Raw genomic sequence first — 23,293 nt, forward strand, 5'->3', positions numbered from 1 at the left:
TGGGTTAGGTGGGACCCAGGATCAGTCTTTTTTTCTACTGCAACATAGGAGCTTTTGCTAACACTGCTAGAGCTCCCATGTTCCTCTTCACCTAGTGTAATTCCCAATGTAACAGATTGGAGATAACCTCAATTGTCATTCCTACTAGCAAAACAACTTGATTTAAAGTATTTTGAAAAATTACGCAGACATGGCGATAATCCAGTATTTGAAGAGCTAACATATAGAGATGTAGAGAAATGGTTAGATTTATTTTCCCCTGGTGACAAAACAGCTGGCCAATAGCTTATGTACTATCTGAGTGTGATCTCCCAGACTGCTCCACCATGCTGTAATGCCCATACTCAGGTGAGACCTTACACCTAAGGAATCAGTTTTATGTAAATTATAAAGCTGAAGGAATTTCTTATTTTTATGTTAAGGGTATCTACAATCCAAGAGTAACACTTTATTAGAGAGGTCCCTGGAGGAGGAGGCCTTGTCCAACTCCTAGAGATGCTAGATACACTCATTATTTTAAAGGCATGAAAGGAACCGGGTAAAAGACTACACAAGAAAAAAAAATTGCAATATCTTTATTTTGATTGCATAGTAATTTAATTGTACACTCATAAATAGAGATCAAGGTAGCCTGCTTGAAATTATCTTCCTGAAGGAGTTAATTTCAAGCAGTTTTAATGAACCAAAACATTGCTTTGGCTTTAGGAGAGCTATTGTTAGATAAGACTGAAGTTTGAGAACTTAAGGAAATTAAGGTGAGAGGGAAATTGCCAAAGAATTACCAAAGATATGAGGGCTTTGCAGTGGTGTGAGAAATGTTAGAGATCTAAGTCAAGAAAGTAAGAAGGGAAGCAAAGTGACACTTTTCCATTCAAAGCTATATTGTGAATTATACCTGTAGTAGATTGGGGTCCCAAACAGACAAAGCCCTGGTGCACATTTGGGATTTACAGGCTGGGCATTACCAACGCTATAGACAAGCAACATACTAAAAAAATAACTTAGAAGCTATACAACTGTAGTTATAAATATCTTGTCTTTTAAAACTAAAATGTTGGCTAAAAAAAATGTTCACAGTTACTCTGAAGAGAGCTGTATACATACATACACATATATATATATTGCACAGTAGTAGAAAAGTTCATCCTGTATACCATATGTAAACAATGATTTTCCTTCTCCTTTGGCAATTCCAGGACATCTAGAAACAGTATTTGCTATAAGCAAAAGCACTTGGGTACAAGGCACATTGAGAGCTTTTAAAGCTGCAATTAAACATTGTACTGTAGAACACATTCTCTTTCCAGTTTATCTTCTCATTCTATTGACAGGCATGTAACCTACAAGCCTTTTGAGTTTGTAGAGCTTTGCAATACTTGGGTGGCAAAAGTATCTCCCCCAAATCTCATGTTCTTATTCCACAGTTACAGATTTAGCCAGATTTCTAGGAAAGTCCACCTAGAATGAGAAATCACAGGATCTCAGTATACGACATATTACAGCAATATACTCTACATATTAGCATGACAGAATATGATGGAATTAATAATCTTCTCCTATAATCTATAATTCAAAAGCAAATGAAATTCTAGCTAATACCACAAATGTTGCTTAGGCAAAAAGACTGTCAACTGCATACTCTTTCTATTTGCAGAACATGACTCATCTCCTGAAGTATAGGTACTTAGAATCCATTACTGTATAGATTTCTATGCCAAAAGTGTCTTTGAAAAACCAGAGAAGAGCTTTTTCATTCAAGTAGAATACAGTAAGTTTAATAGAACTGATGCATCACTCTTATAAGTAGCTCATTTCCTCTCCATCTGAAGAGAGAGGCATTAACAAGTGCCCTCATCCTTACTGCCCTAATTGGGAAATCTAAGAATAGATTAGACTTACATCATATCCTCTGAGAACAGCCAGGTGGAATGAAAGGAGCTGTAAAGGAATAACACTCAAGACTCCTTGGAGACAATCGACTGTATGTGGCAGTTCAATAGTTTTATATGCATACTTTGAGCTCTCAGTGTCATCCTTTGAACACAATATAATCGGTCGACCCTAAAACAAATACGAATGTTATCATGAAGCAGACACCCTGAACGTAGAAAGTAGTTTCCTTTTGTGTGTTGTTTCTTCCGTTAGAATGCAAGTTTCTTGAGGGCAGGGACTGCTTTCATATTTGTATTCCCAGAGAGTAACATAGTAAGCCCTTAATATTCTTCCTTCCATCCTTCCTCCCTCCCTTTTTCCTTCCTTCCATTCAATAAATTTCTTTTGAGTTAAGTTTGGTGTGGCTGTCACTGAGCTTTTTCCTGTGGTTCTATTTATGGGTAAGGTGATCAGACATCTTCCAATGGGTAGGAAATTCTTAGGTTTCAATTTCCTATCTTTCCTGACATGTCCTCAAAATGTCATTCACTAATACATTTAACTCCTCATTGGGCTTCCCACCTTTCTTTATACCCCCTCTTCTTTTTCCTGATCCAACCCCCTCATTTTACAGAAAAGGATTCTGTGGCTCAGAGAAAGGATTTGTTTGGAGTCACAAGGCAGCAAGCCAGAGAGCTGGGATTTGGACCAGATCCTGACACCAGTTCTAATTTTCTCACTCAAAATCCATGCATCTTTCCACAAGAGTCATATTTACTTGCTAAACTCTAACCTTTGTATTGCTTTTATGTCTATGGAAATTTTGTGGTTTGGCTTTTTTTTTCTCTGTTCAATATAATCTCTTTTCTGGCTTCTCCCAAGTTTCCAAAACTGAAACATACACAGGAGAAATTCCCCATACCCAGCCAACATTTCATCCTGTGTCCTAAACTGGTGAAATCTGAAGTTACTTTGTTCATGAGTTATCAGCAGACTGTATAACTATTTACAAAACCACATCACAATGCCACATTTCAGCAGACTATACTATTCTATGACCCTGACAGATTGCATCCTCATCCCCAAATGTATGCTGTTATTCCAATATAGAGGATTAAGGAGAGTGTGTAGATGGCTCACTGCAGCCCACTTCAAAGCAAATGATCAGAGAAAGCATTAGCAAGGCCCATGTTCCAATGTGAAGTAAGGAACGAATATAAACCTAGTTTTTAGTAGAATCTGCAATTACCTGTCGAGCAGTGACCTGCTGCAGGGCATTCTGACATTTAGTGAAGCAAGGATCTTTCATGATGACCATGATAACTGGCATGTGCTTATCTATTAGGGCCAAGGGTCCATGTTTTAGCTCTCCTGCTAAGATGCCTTCTGAATGCATATATGTGATCTCTTTGATTTTCTAGTAAGTGAATAGAAAAGAAAAATGAATATATTTCAATTAGCCATTTGTCAAATACTTCCTTTGTTTTAGACGCCAATAATTTAAAACCACGTACTATTATCTCAGGTTAGTCTAACACATTGCTACTTTAGACAACCCCACCTTATTTCCATGAAGCAAATTTCCCTTGGTAGGATGTAATTGTTTTCATTCCACTTCTAACTTCCTGTTACTGTTTTTTTTTATTAATCAATTGAAAGTATATACAATCTTATTTTTAATTACAATCATGTTGGATCATTTGATTAGAGTGTATTAGAAAACATTCCTCAAATTCTCCTTTTAGAAATATTTAATAAATGTTTATAGATTATTGGTTAGGTAAAATACATTAAGTCATTAAACAGGAAACTCATGTAATTAACATAGTAGCTTCCTTGAACATGCAGACAATTGAAGCATTGGTACATAAAAAGCACTTCAGAAAGTCCATTGATCATATACAAAGGTCTTCTCAAATGTAAATGTGACAAACTAGAGAAGCAAAAAGAAACTGCTTTTCAAATCTATAGCTAGAGTTGAAGAGTTCATAACCAAATAAGGGAGAGAGAATAAAAGAAGATCAAATGGACAATTCTAATTATGTCATATTTAAAAGTTTTTGCAGAAACAAAACCAATTTGGCAAAAATTTAAAGGGAAACAGATCAATGGGAAAAATATTTGCAGGAAACTCCTCAGATAGGGTCCACGTTCCACATTTCCAAGATATATAAGGAATTAATTCAAATTTATAAGCATAAGAGGCATTTCTTAATTGATAAATGGTCAAAAATATCCAAAGGCAGTTTTCTTTTTTTTTGAGACTGAAATTCACATTTATTAAATTCAACAATTACTTCAATAGTGAGACAAAAGAAATATTATGAAGTCTGGGAAGGCAAGAGTATTTTTTTAAATCAAGGTTTAAGACTGGTAGGAATGTAATTTTCTGAAAACTTTTAAAGTTGTTGCCAGTCTGCCACTGGTATTTTTTTTTTATTAATTTACTTTTAGGTTTCAACAATCGTTTCTATAAGCTTTTGAGTTTTAAATTTTTCTCCCTCTCCCTTCCCAAGATGGTGTGCAATCTGATATAAGCTCTACATATACATTCCTATTAAACATATTTTCACATTAGTCATGTTGTAAGGAAGAATTAGAACCAATAGGAGGACACAAGAAAGAGGAAACAAAACAAAAGAGGAAAAAAAAGAGCAAATAGTATGCTTTGATCTGCATTCAAACTCCAAAAGGCAGTTTTCTAAGGAAGAAATCCAAGCTATCAATAGCTTTATGAAGAAAAGTTCCAAATCACTAACAACTAGAGAAATGCAAATTAAAGGTAGTCTGTGGTACCACCTCGTTCTCATCCATATTGGCAAAGTCGACCAAAAACCAGAAAATTGCAAATGTTGGGGGAATGGCCAAAAAAATGGGCACATTGATACACTATCATGGGACTATAAATTGGCACAATCATTATGGAAACAGAGTTGCTAAACTGTGCAAACTCTTTGACCCAGTGGTACTACTACTAGTGGTCTATAAAGCAAAGACAACAAAAGAGGAAGAATATTCATATGCACAAAAATATTTTATAATACCTTATATTTTATAGCTTTTTTTGATGGCAAAGAACAATGTCAATGAAGGGGGAATACCCATGAATCAGGGAATGGCTGAACCAATTATGGTATAGGAATGTAAGAAAATAGTATTATGCTGTAAGAAATGATAGATGGGATTTTTTAATTTGTTTTTTTTTAGGCAATTAGGGTTAAGTGACTTGCCCAGGGTCACACAGCTAGTAAGTGTCAAGTGTTTGGTCTGAGGCTGGATTTGAACTCAGGTTGATGGGATGTTTTTTAGAGAAACCTGGGAAGACTTGTATGGATTGATGCAGGAGAAGTGAGCAGAACCAGGTGTACAATTTATATAATAAAGACCACCATGAAAATAATTGTAGCTTATGTACCAGTGTCTGTTACAGAAGGTGAAAAGGTAGAGAAATTCTATTAAGAACTTGAGAGCCTCTGAAATAAAATCAACATGTACTATGATACTGAGTGACTTCAAAACAAAGATGAGAGTAGTTGAGGACAGTTAAAAATATGTTGGAAAATAAATATGGTTTAGCAGATAATAACTTGTAAGGGGACTGGAGGCTTATGAAAGGCCCAGGAAAAGAAGAGCTTTACATGGCAAAAAAAGAGGTTACATTTGATCTTGGAAGTAACAAGGAACTACTGGAGCTCAATGAGCAGGGAGCTAAATAAACGAGACCAATGCTTTAGAAAAGCAACCTTAGCTCAGATGGACTGCAGGGGGAAGACTTGAGCAAGGAGACCAATTAGAAGGCTACTGCAATAGTCCAAGTAAAAGGTGATGAAGACCATGAGTGGAGAGAAGGGATAGATACAAATAACACAGAAGATGCCGTGAAGATACAAAACAACAACTGATTAGATATGTGGGGTAAGCAAGAGTGAGAGGGCGAGGATGACACCAAGGTTGCAAAACTTTTCTTCTGTAATTCTTGTATTTACTGTTTTCCATACTGCTAAGTAGTTTTTCCCCCACTGCTGTTCTAATCAGGAACTCCACTTCGAATCATGCTAATTCTTGGGCTTTAATAAATATTTTTAATATATTAAGGAAAAATCCATTTATTTCTAAGCTTTCTAATGTCTTTAACATAAATAAAAGTACTTTGTCAAACATTAAAAAAAATATGGTTTAGGAACAAAGAACAAAAGAGGCAAGACTTTAGGACTGCGTTGAAGCCTCGCTCCTCTAGTTTCCCAGGTGGTCAGTCTACTCAATTCTCATAACCGATTCCTCCACTCTGTCTTAGTCACACACAGAGACGGTCATACTTTTGATCTTGCCATGAGACATAAATATCCCACTTCGAGGGGTAATGCCTACTATGTATTGGGCACCGTGTTGCTTTTTATAAGTATTATCTCATTTGAGCTGTACAGCAACCCTGTAAGGCAGGTATTCTTCATTTTATAATTTAGGAAACTGAGGCAAATAGAGGTTAAGTGACGTGTATTGCATACACAGCTAGTAAGTGTCTGAGGTTGGATTTGAAGTCTTCTGACTCCAGGCCCAGCACTTTATTCATGTTCATTAACTCCAAAATCCCTTTATCTGATCGTAATCTTTTATCATTTCATCTGTCTCTATGCCTTATGACCTTTAATCTTTATCCTCACTCTGACCCCCAGTTCTTCTACCCCTTAGTACTTTCCTAAGCTATCACCCCTACACTGCCTATACTGTCCTTCCTTCCTAATCTTGATTCCTTGGTGAACCATTTTGACTCCACACTATTGACTACTCTCAAATTCCTTGCTCTCTTGCCTTACTGATTATACCTTGTTGTTGTTCAATTGTGTGTAACTCTTTGGGATTCCATTGCAGTTTTCTTGGCAAATACTGGAAGTAGTTTGCCATTTCCTTCTCCAGGTCATTTTGCAGATGAGAAAACTGAGGCAAACAGGGTTAAGGGTTAAGTGACTTGCCCAGGGTCACACAACTAGTAAGCTTCTAAGGTCAGATTTGAACTCAGGAAGATGAGTCTTCCTGACTTCAGACCTGGGGCTGTATCCACTGCACCACCTAGCTGCCCAACCAGGCCTTACTAAATCCCTATACTGGGATTACATCTACTATTGGCGTCCTTTGTTCTTATTCACATGCTGCTAACTGAGCTGGAGGAAGTCACAAAACTGGGTTAATTAGGCTCACTACAAATTTATGTCATGTAATCTCAACTGGGCCCTCACTGCAGCAAACAATCCTTCTACTCTTCCTAATAGAGAGTTGAATCTCTATCCCATTGACCACAGTGGCTGTTCCAAACCTTTTCTCCTCTCTTTTTGCCTCCAATGGCACCCCTCTTCAGTTGAGCTACTCATCTCATACTCTGCCCCCCAAATTGAATCCATTCACTTAGAACCCCCTTCTCCTCACCTTCTTATCATTATATATCCCTCTGACATCATTCCCTATTATTTCCTCCTTCACTGCAATTTTTGATGATGAGGTCATCTCATGCCTTGAGATCTCTACCTGTGCCTTTTCATCTTCAACAAACTCTCACCATCACTCTCTATGATTTAATCTCTCTCTAATGAATGGCTTCCTCCCTGCTGCCTACAAATGTTCCTATTCTACTTCATTCTTTAAAAACCCTCATTTGATCCTCTATTCTTCCCTATTGTCATAGTATCTTTTCACTCCTTTTCATCTAAACTTAAAAAGCCTAGCTCTGTACTTGGTACCTTCCTTCCTTCTTTCCAGACAAAAAGACACTTCCCAATAAACACTCAAATAAGCCACTTTACGAAGTCCATTTCCTGAAAAAGGTTAATTTAATTATTTAATTATTAATAGAATAGAGATATATTCCCTTTAATTCTGCTATATGGCATTAACACTTCACAGGAATCCTATGTTCCTCTGAAGCCTCTATATTTGTCTAACTGGAATTTTTATTGTTACTTTTGATAGCAATCATGAGGAGCCAGGGTCCCTGGTAACCTCTCACTCTGACAACTTCCCAAGAGTCTTTTCATTTAATATTCCTACCAAAACATACTTCCTGTAAATGTATAGGATGTAATAAATGATTATTCTTTATTAAAGAGCTACAACAAGACCCAAATTAATAAATTTGTTAAAAGTTATTACTATTTATGTATCTCAAGCAAGGTTAACTATATTGAATAAAAAAGTGAAAATTCTATTGAAATTTTTGTTCAATTTAATCAACAAACATTTATTAACGCTCAACTAGAACAAAGTATGGTGCTATGTTCTGGGGAAAAATTAAAAAAAAATGAACACAGTCTATGCCCTTGTGGAGGTTACATTCCATGTAAGTATAGTATACAAGAGAGGGAGTGATGAAAACGAAGGAGAAATGTAGATAGATTGCTTTAGAAAATCTAAAGAAGACACTTTCAGTTAGGGTGAAAGCAACTGAGTTGTATTTTGAAGGAAAATAAGGATTCTGAAAGACAGATAGGGAGGGAGGACACTCTAGGCATGGGGAACTGTTCCAAATTGGATTCTATAACTTTAAGGTATATAGAGAAGGGTTTTAAAGGTAGTTCTAGGGAAAACTGAGCTATAAATCAGGAAACTCAGCCATACAAAAGTAGTCAAACAACTGGGTGGGATGGGATGGGAGAGAAGGAAATGACTCTAAATGACTTTTTAGAGAAAAAAGTGAAAATTTTACAAATTGTAGCTATAAGAGCAAGAAACCTCGGGTGATCAGAGGAAGTTTATTGCTAGAAACAAAGGAAGAGTTAGTCTTTTTGGTTTCAGAATATATTCAGAAAGATAACTACGCAATTCTAAGAAAGATGAGATGTCTTAGCTGGAAAAGACAGACAGGATAATGATTTGCTTTAGGGAAAAGCAGAAATGCCTACGACCTAAAGAAGATGATCTGAAGCCAAATTCATCTTAGGTGAATTTGAAGAGTCATCAAGTTGATTTCATAATGTACTCAGAGGTAATATGAAATGCAGTTTATGGGACCCTCAATCATGTTGCCTTGGGTGCAAGGCAAATGTGCAAACAGATAACAAGAAAGATAATTGCTATTTATGTGTCAACATTTGTTGCAAAAGATTTTTGAGAAATTCTATAAAGAATTTAATAAGATCTTCCAAACTCAGCCAACAGATATCCTAGTTCTCTAAGTTCAGTGTGAAAGTGAGTACTGGGGAGTGTGGCAAAAATTAGGCTGAAAAATATGGTTTGAGGTCAAGAAATGGAGGATGTCAAAGACCTAGATTACTCAGAAGCCTCATATCTGTATGTCATGAATATTTTTCAAAGCCAGAAGGGCAACAAAAATTGTATCATATTATAGAGAATTTAATATCATTAGAAAGACATATCTTTTTATTTTGTGTACCATATTATGTAAAAAAAGTCTTTATAAGGCTAGAAAATGATAGACCACGAATGTGAAAATTACATGAGATTGACAGATAAAACTATGTAGTTAACTTTTTTCAATGATCTGTTGAATATTATCTAGTGAAATACAAAACAAGGAGACAAAGGTTAACCTAAGGGGGTTGTTAACATAATGGAAGATGTCTTCTACAGGGTCTAATTGTTGCTGTTCAGTCCTTTCAGTTGTGTCTGACTCTTCATGACCCCACTTGGGGTTTTCTTGGCAAAGATACTGGAGTGGTTTGCTATTTCATTCTCCAGCTCATTTTACAGATGAAGAAACTGAGTCAGAGTTAAGTGACTTGCTCAGAGTCACACATAATTATTTCACCATCAGCTATAAAATCATTGATGGATTAGAGGTAGGTCATAGTAAACAACAAGTTAGAAGGATAATAAGAAGATAACACTGGATACTCCAATATCGTAGCTCCAATAAGATGCATTTAAACACATACTTGGCATTGAAAAATGGAAAATGGATAGAAGAGAAATATTGATTCTATCTATTAGAGGTAGCCAGTGGTACAATATATACAGTGCTGGGCCTAGAGTCAGGAATCCTTGAGTTCAAATCTGGCTTCAAATACTTAAGAGCTGTGTGGCCCTGGGCAAGTCACTTAACCTCTATATGCCTGTTTCTTCAACTGTAAAATGGGGATCATAATAGCACCTGTCTCACAGAGTTGTCGTGAGGATCAAATGAGATAACATTTGTAAGTACTCAGCACAGTGCCTGGCACATAGTAGGTGCATATAAATGCTTATTCCCTTTTCTTCCCCCATTGCCATTTCTAAGAAAAGTTTATCTGATAAAAAATAATCACCAAATTTAGGAAGCAAAACAGGAATTAATCCACTTCAGCCAGCAAACACAATCTCCTTGCCAAGCAGAAAGGCATGACAGCCAAAGAGATTCTGACTCAGAGTACAAGCTTGTAAGGAAACGGCAATGGCACTTAGGAAGGTGAAGTTGGGAAGACAGGCTGGACCTGACCAAACATAGGCAAAAACTTATAATCTTAAAGACACTCAGGGACAAAATTTTAAGATATTTTAAAAAGAAGAGATATTTCTCTCCTTACCACCCTTACATTAAAGAGAAATAGTAGTGATTTTATGGCCATGAAACTTCAACTGTCAACTTAAATATGTTTTCTTATTAAAAAAAAATCCTTATGTGACTGGTCTGTGCATGCATTGAGGGTAGCTTGGATCTAAATATGAGGAGGGAACAGGCAGACTTTCATGGATGAATTGCTAGAGCTCACCACATTCATTAGTCATGTCTAGGTAAAATTGAATGCAGCCACAAAACATTAGGAAATCATATTGAAACTCAGCAGAATGTCACACAGCTGTGGATCCTACAATAGCTACTGTTCCTTGAGTTAAAAAATATGAGAATAAAATTCAGTCTTGAAAGTTCTCCTCAAACAAGGTGACCATGAATGTGAAAATTACTTGAGATTGACAGATAAAACTATGTAGTTAACTTTTTTCAATGATCCGTTGAATATTATCTAGTGAAATACAAAACAAGGAGACAAATGCTAACCTAAGAGGGTTGTTAGCATAATGGAAGATGTCTTCTACAGGGTCTAATTGTTGCTGTTCAGTCCTTTCGGTTGTGTCTGACTCTTCATGACCCCACTTGGGGTTTTCTTGGCAAAGATACTAGAGTAGGTTGCCATTTCCTTCTCCAGCTCATTTTACAGATGAAGAAAATGAGACAAACAGGGTTAAGTGACTTGCTCAGAGTCATACAGCTAGTACGTGTCTGAAGCCAGATTTGAACTCATTAGGATGAGTCTTCCTGATTCTGGGCATGGTACCCTACCCACTGCATCACCTAGAGGCCAAAAGGATCCAAACAAAAAAGATTCTATCGATGGTAAGTGCAAATGCAGAGATAATATTGTATTAACTGCACTGAACTCTGGAACAGTGCTCTCCCATAAGTGAAATACAAAGTAATGCACAAGAAATTAGTTGAACCATTCACACTGAAAAAACTAAGCGTAAGAATAATGCATATTGTACAAACAATGAAATGCAGGTGGATAGACTGTCTGTCACTACTGATTTAGGACAGACATTTGTAGATAGACAATAAGCAGTTCTCAAAACTGAGCAGGAGGAGAAAAATCAGGCTGCATCACTTGATTTAGGGCATTTGAGAAACTGTCATGCTTTCAATGATCCCAAACTGCTCAATGATGCAAAACCCAATCTCTTTAACATTGATATTCTCCCAGTGATATGAAGTGGCAAAACATCATGTAGTAATCTCAGATGGATTAAAATTACAAGTGATCTAAGGGATGATGGAAAGACACATAGTAGGTATGCCTACACTTTGGCATTTTACCTAGAGATCTTGAGTACCTGATAAATGGCATAAAATTGAGAACATGTCCAATAGGAAAAGGAAGTGGGTCAGTCATGTAGTAGGAATGAGAAATGAGGGGCAGCTAGGTGGCGCAGTGGACAGAGCACTCACTGGCCCTGGAGTCAGGAGGAATGGAATTCAGATCCAGCCTCAAGACTTGACACTAGCTGGGTGACCCTAGGCAAGTCACTTAACCCCAATTGCCTCACCAAAAAAAACAAAAAAGCAATGAGAAATGACAATTTGATCTCCCAAATGCTGCATTAATACTTTTGAGATTTTAAATAACCCAAGGAAGTCTGCTTCCAGGCTGGACAAATCCTTTATGGAGGACTTTTGGAAACCCAGGATTAACAATCATGCTACTTATTACCTCTGTGATCTTGAGTAAATCATTTAACCCTTTTGCCTCAGTTTCCTCATCTATCAACTGAAGGGGTTGGACTAGAGGACCTCTGGGGTCTCTCCCAGTTCCAAATCAATGATCCTAAGGTAAGAAGGCATGCAAGTTTTGCATTCAGCTTTGGAGTATTACCATTAGGAATACCACGAAAGTATTAATCCAGATACATAATTTGTATATAATCTACATAGCACAGTGCCTGACATATAGTAGGTGCATAATAAATACTTATTGACTGATATCTCTAATTTATATGTTCTTAAACTATATGTATATATCCCATGCTTGCCTCTATGAGGGCAATATTACAATCTAAGATCTTATAGCCCTGTATCTGTGTCTCTACAGGCACCTTCTTTATTGATCATTTAATGGTATAATATATACATTTAGTGGTTGTGTGTATCTAAGGTTATCCTTTGTCTTTAAGCCAAGGCTGAACACAGAAGTCATGATACCCTGGCTTATGACTCCTACTTTTGGTTATTTCCTACAGAATGGTGACTTTGGGTTAACAGCACCAGAATGATCCACCATCTCATTTCACTAAGTTTCCCCCCACTCTGTTGATAAGAAATACCCAGAGTTTTCCCACACAGTCCCATAGCATGTACTGAGAACTATGGCACACAATAGTCCCAAGTACTCATTGAACATGCATTTATCATTTGCTAGCCCAGTTAAGTATTTGGAGAATTTTTAACAAATGATATCAAATGAGAGGGTTGGCCTAGGAGATCTCTGGGGTCTCTTCCAGTTCCAAAGCAATGACCCTAGGGTAAGGAGGCATGGAGGGATTTGCATTTTTATCAACAGTAGTTGCCTTAACACTTTAGACACCAGAAAACCCCAAAGGAGTCATTAGGACAGCCACTCAGTAAATATAAAATGGCACACTGCATCATGCTGAAAGCTCTGTATGCATAGAGGAAGAAAAAGACCCAAAACCAAAAAGACCTACCAAAGCTCCTTCCAGGCAAGTAGCATAGTTATACCCACGCCCCATCACCAAAAGGGATCTTTGCTTATAAAGTTCAAGGGCCAAGTCATGGATCTTCTCATCCAAAGACAAAACTTCTTTAATCATCTCTAGAGTATGCAGACAAAAAGGAAACACTATTATTTATATTTCTATAAATGTTGCTAATGAAAGTTATGATACATTTGAAATTGTAAAGAAAGCAATGATGACCTCAGTCTTTTGTTTCAAGTGTGGTTTTCACCTAAAGGAGATTATATTTTAAAATAAACCCATTTCCTCTTACCTTTAATGGAAAGGGAAGAAAACCCTCAGCCTCTGTCCATATCTTGCCTTATCCCTATTCTATATTTGGGCACAGCTCTACTGGAGTGGTCTGAATGTGAGCCTAGTTCTAGCTGTACATGGCCAGAGCTGGAGCTCGGAGGTAAATCAGATAACATGCTCACCATGGGGCTATACCAGGAAACCTTCCCATATTCCCACTAGCTGTCTACTTCTAAAAATCTGATTTTTCAAAGTTGTTCCCCAAATATGACTGGAAATGTTTTCATGTTTTAAATATAACTAACATACCAGGTAAACATCTCAGTCCATTGATGATTTCTTGTCTCCTGCTTTGCAAGGAAATTCGATCTTCAGACATCATCAGGCCAAACATTACTAAGGAGATGAACTGACTGGTATAAGCCTGTAGATAATAGTAATACCACCTCACATTTGTATAGTGATTTATAGTTAAGTGCTTTCATACGTATTATCCTAATTTTGTCTTTAAACCTACTCTATGAGGTAAACAAATTACATATCATATCCGCTTTACAGATGAGGAAAAATTTTCTTAGACAGGAGAATTGACTTACCTGAAGTCATATGACAGAGCTAGAATGAGAATCTAGACTTTGCAATCTCCTAGTTCAGTTCTTTCTACTACTATAACATGGTCTCCAAAAAAGGGGTTTTCAAGTAATATCCAATTCTCAAGGTATAAAAGTTAAGTGTGTTAACAATGGCATTTGTTAACACAAATTGGTCACCTCGTCTATCAAACATTTAGGATGCCTTGTTCTGTCCTATTCTTTGATTTATCGGAAAATGATACCAAAGAAAGCTACACAAGCTGGAATGAACAGAAATTACCTTTGTGCTTGCCACACCAATTTCAGGCCCTGCATTGATATGCACACCACAGTCAGTCTCCCTGGATATGGAACTCCCCACTGTGTTTGTAATACCAACTGTTAGAGCTCGGCGATCCTTACAATAACGCAGGGCCATAATTGTGTCGGCAGTTTCACCTACAAAGTAAGCACATTTCATGTTTATTCTATGTGCCTCATGCATGGAATTTACTTTGATCCAAATGCAGTGTTCATGTATGTATAGAAAGGAAAATAGTCATTTTCCCAGATTATTTCCAAGTTAAATCCAAAGTATAATAAGCAAAAATTCCTTAGAATAAAGTTTGAGGACAAACTACAGATAATCCCATATATTAAAGGAGTACCTTTCTGTGGGTTTTCTTGGTATCAGAACTAAAATGGACCTTAGCAATATACAGTCTCCTTATTTCAAAGACAAGGAAAATTAAGCATATACCAGGAACTAGGAAAGGATTAGTAACTTTTATGTACAAGGTTACATAGTGGCAGATCCTGGATTGTAAATCAGAGCTGACTCCCAGTCTATTGCTCTTTTCACAATACTGCACTGTCTCCCACTCCTCCTCAGGAGAGGTGACTGTTTATGCTGCAAGCAGAATATCCAATGCCTACTTAGCTGATCTATAAACTGTGGAGACGCTGCAAGGATCTGGGCTAACCATGAATTAATGGGCATGTGCTTGGTCATAAAATGGTGATCCTATTTGAAGCAGATGTTCTGTATTGTACAATATAGACTCAGCCTGGCAGAGGTTGAAAGAGGAAATGAAAAGAAAATTCTCCATTCTAAAGTCCTTCATGTGTTATGTATGTGTGCACACATGTATACATGTATGTGCTTCCATGTGATTCAGAGCCCAAAATGGAAAACTAAAGTGGCTGAGCTGTTTGCCTATTAAATTTTTGTGTTTAAATAAGAAAATCCATAATGAACAAATGAAGACTCTGATAATACTCACCTGACTGGCTTATAAAAAAGCAAACATCATCCCTGAATACAGGTGTATTTCTGTCCAGAAAGTCACTAGCAAGTTCCACCATCACAGGTAACTCTGTCAGTTCTTCCAGCACCTGTCGAGTCTAAGAGTTAGAATAACATGTTAACCCCAAGAGTTGAAACCAAGTGATAGAAGAACAGTTCTACTTTTAATGCAAAATCTGATTAAAAAAATTTCATGGCTACGTCTGTGCTGCTCTGATTTCACTTAAGTATAGTTAATATGTGTAGTTAATATGATACCCAAGAAAGGGAGTAATTTAATTTTGCAATGATGAGTCAAGAGAATGTATGGAAGGAAGTGTACTTTGCATTGTGTAATGAGGATCCCATGTCAAATCTTGAAGGAAACTCAGTGAATTATTGTTCAAGAATAATTTCTGATTCTACTTCTTGTCATGATTACTTACAGCAACTGCAGCATGATAACTAGTTCCACAGCCAATGATGATCAGTCGTCTGCATCTTCTTATTTCTTTTAAGTGATCTTTCAAGCCACCTAACAAAACTACAGAACATGAAAATCAATGTCAATTCTCTTACTCAGATGAGTATGCCCAGTATTGAAGGTTGAGGCTGTAACTTTCATTACGAATTAATTATCTAAATCACCTGTGTTTGTCTCGAAGTTCACTCGGCCCCTCATGGTATTGAAAACGGATTCTGGCTGCTCAAAGATTTCCTTCTGCATAAAGGCGCTGAAGTTACCTACGTAAACAAACAAGGTTAGTGTTAAATAAGTTAATTTTTCCTAATTTTAATTCTATCAGAAAAAGGCATTTTTATTCTGGTATTGATGACAAAGAGAACTGAGAACTTAGTGCCCTAGTTAGGACAAAAAGAACCAAGAAAAAAAATTTTAAGAAATCCACATATATTTAAGTATAAAGTGAGTATGCCCAAGAAAATGAAACAATTTCCTTATGAATAGTGTTGAACCTAGAACAGTTTTCCTGATTTATAATCCCAGGGAGTCCAGGCCTTTGCTTCTCCATTATTTGGGATCTGGAAATGTTTAGGAACTTAGGGCCCCATTGTTCTGTTCATTGAAATCACACCTAAAGATGAAAGCTTGAGTTGGTAAAAATAAAAACACCAGCGTGCTAGATTCTGCCTTTGACTCCGCAGTGCATCACCTAGAGTTTAATCATCTGCCACATTAATCTGTGTCCTATTATGCTGGGTCTTCATCTGGTCATCCAGTTTCACCACCTTAGTTTCAAGTAGTATGCTAACTGGTACCAGTTCCAGGAAGACATGAATTCAAAAATTCAGATCTGGCCTCAAGACACTTACTTGGTGTATCTCCTTCAGCACGTCACTTAACTTCTGTTGGCCTGTTTCCTAAACTACAAAATGGAGATGGTAATAGCACCTACCTCCCATAATTGTTGTGAAGATCAATCAAAACAATATTTGTAAAGGGCTTAGCTAGCACATAGTAGGTGCTTTATAAATGCAAACTATTATGTTGATAATACTGCTTACTTCTCTAATCTAATCTTTTCTTCTTCTTCTCAGTCCCAAAGTAGTTTATCCATTGCCCAGACTATACCATTAGGCCCTTTGGAACCTTCCCTCCTATTCACAAAACTCCCCTATCTCCTAAAATTCTACCAAAATTTCTTTGACTCCTTATTTTAACAGAAACCTGGTTTTCCTCTGAGGTTATGGCATCCCTTAAATTCCTCTCTACTAGTGAGTTATTCCATTAGCACCTCAACTTCCATGAAAATATCATATGATTAAGATGACAAACTATATGTCTAGACGTCTTGAAGCAGAAAATAGGCTATAATTAATATTTCAAAAAGAGGGATGGAGATCTCAACCACACTTAGACTTGCAAAGACAACATAAAAGCAAGAAAAGGGTAGGATTTAGAGCTAGAGAATACCTTAGAAATGAAATAGTCCATTTTAGAGGAGGAAACTAAAATCTACAAAGAGTATAGTGACTTTCCCAAGGCCATTTATGTAGTAAGTGGCTGCACTGGATTTTGAGCTGCTTACATGGAGGGAGTTTGCCCGAGAAATTTACAATAAGACCAAGTTCCATTTCTAACACTTCAGAACAGGATTCTAAAAGCAATAAAATTGTTGATTCGTATCCCTTGAAATTTATCAGTTGGTGGTAGTGGTGGGGAAAGCTGTGAATTTGTTCAGCCATTTTGGAAAACAATTTGCTTTCCAAACTGTGCCCCAAAAGTTATGACCCAGCAATACCACTATTAGGCCTAAAGAGAACAAAGAAAGGAAAAGGACCCATATGTACAAAAATATTTATAGTAGCTCTTTTTGTGATGGAAGGAGTAGGTTACCATAAATTGGGGAATGGATGAACAAAGTATGGTACATGAATGTAATTGAATACTATTATCCTGTGAGAAATGATGTTCTGGAACTTATTTTTAACTTGAGCACTTGGGAGTTACCTGGAGGGAAAAAAGACCTAATGCCATTACTTCTGACTCCTTTCCTCTAATAATCCTAATATAGCCCTTATTTAGGAAAGGCTAAGCTAAAAATACATTAAGTCATGAATCAGGCACCATGTGTGAGACTTCAGATAATATACATGCCTTTCATAATTTGCTGTAATTCCATCTGTAAAGTCTGGATGGCTCGAGATGGATCATCACTAGCTGAACGTTTCACTCGATGAATAGAGAGCTTCCCATCAGCAACGGCTGCAATGTCATCATCTTCAAGGAAAATTACTCTGTTGGTGTGTTCAATGATAGCACTAAAGGAAGGAAAATAGGCTTGAGAATTCAGAACTATCTCTAATATTTCAGAATAAGTGCTGTTTAATTCAATAACTCACTGGGAAAAAAAAACCAGTGCTCCATCAGCACTGTTTTTGAGGAAAATATAGAAATCAGATTAAAATCTGTGAGAGAAATCTCTTTCTAATACAGGGAGTGGGAGATTGGCTTTAAGATATACCATAGGCTTTCATATGAAGTGTTCTGGATACATCCAGGCACAGTTTAATGTGCCAGAAGCCCTTTTATTCAGGGGCTACTTAGGATCTGGAGCTTGTCAGAGACTACGGTTGTTTTTCCAGTCTCTGGGGTTCCCTAGTTGTTATAGCCCCAATTTCTCTTGTTTCCCTTCTGCCATCTCTGTGAGGTTCTCAAGCAGGAGAAAGAAGGAAGTGAGTCTAGTGACTTGGTCACCCCATAGTCTAGGGCCTCTCTATGACCTTTTTTTTTTTTTTACTATGGTGTTGCCTAATCTATGATACTATTTCTGCATGGCAGAGCCCATTTTATATTAGGATCAAGTGAGCTATTTTTTTCTTCTTCTTCCTACCCCTGGGAATCCTCCTCTTGCTCTTCTACTCTGTAAGGCTAAAGCAGAGATGGGGGTGGGAGGGGGGCAGGAATCAAGGTTTAAGACTTCTCTGGCCACTTTATTTTCTATGGCTTAGCCTGTAGTATGTGGCCCTGGGATTTTGATGGTACTGGTAAGGAAGGCAAAAAGTTAAAGATTTAAATTTTGAGAAGATGCACCTCTGATCACCAGTCCTTAAACCCCGACACTGGTCCTCCATAGCAAATTACAGGGATAAGGGAGCAAGGTCTAGTCAGGAAGATGATTTATTTTTATTTTTTGTTTTTAAAAAGGTTATTCTGCATTTTGGGGGTAAGAGGAAGATTTATTCAAAGAAACTCCCCTTTTTTGGTCTACTTCACCAATCCGATGAGTGTAAGGCAACATGTCAGAGTTGCTTTAATTTGTATTTTTCTAATAATTAGTGACTTGAAGCATTTTTCTATATGGCTGCTATTGATAGCTTAGATTTCTTTCATTGAGAATTGTCTGTTCATATTCTTTGATGATTTATAAATTGGTGGTAGTGGTGGGGAAAACTGTCAATTTGTTTAGCCATTTTGGGAAGCAATTTGCTTTCCAAACTGTGCCCCAAAAGTGATACCTAATTTGATGACCTAGCAATACTACTCTTAGGCCTAAAGAGAGCAAAGAAAGGAAAGAGACCTAAATATTTATAGCAGCTCTTTTTGTGATGGCAAAGAAGTGGGTTGCCATAAATTGAGGAATGGGAGAGCAAAATATGGTACATGAATATAATTGAATACTATTATCCTATGAGATGATGAAATAGACAGTTTCTGAGAACACTCAGAAGACTTGTATGAATTGATGCAGAGTGATCCGGACCAGAAGAACAACTTATACTGTGACAATAACATTATAGAAATAGACAACCTTGAAAGACTTAAGAACTCTGTTCAATGTAATGACCAACTATGATTCCATAAGACTTATGATGAGGAATTCTATCCACACTGTGGCAGAGAAATGTTGGGCTCAATGTGCAGATTGGAACATACATTTTTGGACATTGCCAGTGTGGGAATTTGTTTTGCCTAACTATGAATACTTGTTACAGAAATTTTCTTTTACTTCCAATGGGAGTGGGGGGAAAGAACTGTGGAAAAGAGAGGAAATGAATATTTAATTGAAAAAATAAAATTTTATGAATGAGAATTTTATTAAAAGCTCTTTGCAAAGTTTGTATTCTTCAAATTTAAGTTGTTTTTAATTAAAAAAATTAAATTTGGTTAAGTTTTAGTTTCTTTCGTCTGATCAATAAAAAGAACGTCCTTTATGATTGATTATTCATTAAATGTTCACCTTTTAAAAAAATAACAAAAATTGCCTGGGTGCATGCTCTACTGATATCCCATACCTGAACCCTCTTTATCATTCAACATAGAGGGAAGTTAATTTCATTAGACAATGCAGATTTTTCTACTTGTTGTCTTGCACTGAACTCTATCTTCCTATCTCTCCCCATTTTTCAATGAATCTCCATTGAAGATGGAGTCACTCTTTGTGACCTTCTCCAGTTCAATTTGCAAATGAGGAAACTGAGGCAAACAGGGTTTGCCCAGGGTCACACAACTAATAAGGGTCTGAGGCCAGGTTTGAACTCAGGAAAATGAGTCTTCCAGCACTCTATCCACTACGCCACTCAGCTGCCTCCACTGAAGATAAAGAGAGGTCAACAGAAGGTTAGTATGGTAGAATCCTATACCACAAACTTCTTACACTAGTAATGGGGATCCACAATGAAGTAGGAAGGAAAGGAGAGAGACATAGGAGACAACAGACACATGAAAACAAATGAGAAAGGAAAGAGTTGCCTTTTTTTGTCTGGGGGGGGAAGGGTGCTTCTACAATAACTTTCATTTTTTTGGAAAAATATCAGTTGCTCATGGGTAGGCTGAGCTAATATAATAAAAATAACAATCCTACCTAAGCTAATTTACTTATTCAGTGCCATACCAATCAAACTACCAAAAAATTATTTTATAGAGTTAGAAAAAATAATAACAAAGAACAAAAGGTCCAGAATATCAAAGGAACTGATGAAAAGAAATGCAGGGGAAGGTAGCCTAGCAATTCCAGATCTTAAATTGTATTATAAAGGAGCAATCATCAAAACTGCTTGGTACTGGCTAAAAAATAAGAGTGGTGGATCAGTGGAATAGGTTAAATATGCAAGACACAGTAGTCAATGACTATAGTAATCTATTATTTGATAACCCAAAGACCCCAGCTGCTGCAGTAAGAACCCACTCTTTGAAAAAAACTGCTGGGAAAACTGGAAAAGAGTATGGCAGAAACCAGGCATAGACCCAAATCTCACACCATATACCAAAATAAAATCAAAATGGGTTCATGACTTAGATATAAAGGCTGATACTATAAGCAAACTGGGAGAATAAGGAATAGTTTACCTATCAGATCTACGGAGAACAGAAGAATTCATGACCAAATAGGAAATAGAGAACATTATGATAAGCAAAATGGATAATTTTGATTGCATTAAATTGAAAAGTTTTTGCACAAACAAAGCCAATGCAACTAAGATTAGAAGGAAGGTAGAAAATTGGGAAAGAATTTTTACAACCACTCTCTCTGATAAGGGCCTTGTTTCTAAAATATATAGAGAATTAAGACAAATTTATAAGAACACAAGCCATTCCCCAATTGATAAATGGTCAAAGAATATGAACAGGCAGTTCTCAGATGAAGAAATTAAAGCCATCTATAGTCATATGAAAAAATGCTCTAAATCATTATTAATTAGAGAAACGCAAATCAAAACAACTCTGAGGTACCACATCACACCTGTCAGATTGGCCAACATGACAAAACAAGAAAATGATAAGTGTTGGAGGAGATGTGGGAAAATTGGAACACTAATGCGTTGTTGGTGGAGTTGTGAAATGATCCAACCATTTTGGAGGACAATTTGGAACTATGCCCAAAGGGCTACAAAAATGTGCACACCCTTTGATCCAGCAATATAGCACTTCTAGGGCTATATCCCAAAGAGATCAAACAAATGGGAAAAGGACCCACATGTACAAAAATATTCATAGCAGCTCTTTTTGTGGCAGCAAAGAATTGGAAATTGAGAGGATGCCCATCAATTGGGGAATGGCTGAGCAAGTTGTGGTATATGAATATAATGGAATACTATTGTGCTATAAGAAATGATGAACAGGTTGACTTTAGAAAAACCTGGAAAGACTTGTATGGTCTGACGCTGAATGAAGTAAGCAGAACCAAGAGAACTTTATTGTACATTATAGCAGCCACATTGTGCAATGACTAATATTGATAAACTTAACCCTTCTCAGCATTACAAGGATCTAAGACATCTCCAGAGGCCTCATGATGGAAAATGCTATCCACGTCCAAAGAAAGAACTATGGAAGTTGAATCACTATCATTTTTTTCCTCTTCTGTTGAGTTTTGTTTCCTCTTTCTGATGATTCCTCCTATTGGTTTTAATTTTTCTTACAACTTCACTAATGTGAAAATATGTTTAATAGGAATGTAAATGTAAAGCCTATATCAGATTGTGTGCTGTCTTGGGGAGGGTAGTGGGGAGGAAGGGGGAGAAAAATTTTAAACTCAAAAGCATATGGAAGTGATTGTTGATAAAATAAATTAATAAAAATTTTTTAAAAATGATTTTTATTTTGGGTCTTTTTGTCTTGAAATGGAAGGGAAATGGGATTTACTTAAATTCCAAATTAAGTATTGTAATCATTAAAAGAGATAATAACTGTATGCTAGCTATTGTACAAATGTCATGGTGGCTACTCAATTACATCTATAAAATTTCTGCCAAACATACTATATATTGGTCGCAAAGAAAATGACCCTTCATTCACAGATTATTAGAGAAATGGTAAGAAGCTCAGAAGTCAACACTTAAGATTTATGATACAGTTCTGGAGAAAGGACCATGTTAACACAAACAAAGCTATTGCTGAGCACATATAATAAAACAGCGAGATCTTTATATAGTAGGTGTCTGAGTACAGCTTGAATTAGAAGATATACAATACTACAATGAATATTTATTAGGCATTGTGTGAGATGTGATGTTTAGACAAGACATGGTCCTTGATCTTATAGAGCTTATTGTAGGGGGGTGAAGACACAAAACACAAGACATAGCAGGTCTTAGTTCTTCATGAAATAACCACAGTATTGCACCTGTTAGGAAAACTTGAGAACTTTTGTTAGTCCTAAGAAGTAAAGAAAAGGGGCAGCTAGGTGGCACAGTGGATAGAGCACTGGCTTTAAAGTCAGGAGGACCCAAGTTCAAATCTGGCCTCAGACCAAACACTTGACACTTACTAGATGTGTGACCCTGGGCAAGTCACTTAACCCCAATTTCCCAGCCCGCAAAAGAAAAAAAGTTTTCACTACCTTGCATCAGAGGCAAAGAAAAACTCTACTGCTTTATCCCCAACAGCATGAAGACAAGTTGAGCTATCAAGCCTCTTCATCCTTGTTTTACATATATTCTTCACATTCTCAATATTGCCTGGAAATAAAATCATTTCATTGATTTCATAACTCTAAAGATTCAGTGTATTAAAATAGAAAATTTTAATAATATGCATTAACTATGGGATCAATTTAATCTTTTGAATTCAGTTATTTTGTGGGTTTGACACGGGAAGAGAAATATGAATTTCTTAGGTTATTAGCTATAGTAGTCA

The 23,293-nt window shown here is 36.7% G+C and overlaps 1 protein-coding gene across 1 annotated transcript in view; it reads right to left on the minus strand.

The window, feature by feature from the left end:
* Positions 1 to 559: 559 nt before the first annotated feature.
* The window catches only part of GFPT2 (glutamine--fructose-6-phosphate transaminase 2), a 62,050-nt gene continuing 39,316 nt past the window's right edge, over positions 560 to 23,293 (minus strand). Inside the window, exons 9-19 of the mRNA XM_020998831.2 lie at positions 22,998 to 23,115; positions 17,813 to 17,976; positions 15,844 to 15,939; positions 15,642 to 15,739; positions 15,194 to 15,314; positions 14,212 to 14,369; positions 13,648 to 13,762; positions 13,054 to 13,181; positions 3,122 to 3,289; positions 1,900 to 2,061; positions 560 to 1,458 (exon numbers count right to left, since the gene is read on the minus strand). Coding sequence (XP_020854490.1) covers positions 1,414 to 1,458; positions 1,900 to 2,061; positions 3,122 to 3,289; positions 13,054 to 13,181; positions 13,648 to 13,762; positions 14,212 to 14,369; positions 15,194 to 15,314; positions 15,642 to 15,739; positions 15,844 to 15,939; positions 17,813 to 17,976; positions 22,998 to 23,115 — 1,373 coding nt within the window. The 3' untranslated portion in view covers positions 560 to 1,413. The remainder of the gene's footprint in view (positions 1,459 to 1,899; positions 2,062 to 3,121; positions 3,290 to 13,053; positions 13,182 to 13,647; positions 13,763 to 14,211; positions 14,370 to 15,193; positions 15,315 to 15,641; positions 15,740 to 15,843; positions 15,940 to 17,812; positions 17,977 to 22,997; positions 23,116 to 23,293) is intronic.

Source organism: Phascolarctos cinereus, unplaced genomic scaffold, assembly GCF_003287225.1.
Source record: "Phascolarctos cinereus isolate Bilbo 61053 unplaced genomic scaffold, phaCin_HiC Scaffold_2;HRSCAF=192, whole genome shotgun sequence".
In the NCBI taxonomy this organism is placed as follows: domain Eukaryota; kingdom Metazoa; phylum Chordata; class Mammalia; order Diprotodontia; family Phascolarctidae; genus Phascolarctos; species Phascolarctos cinereus.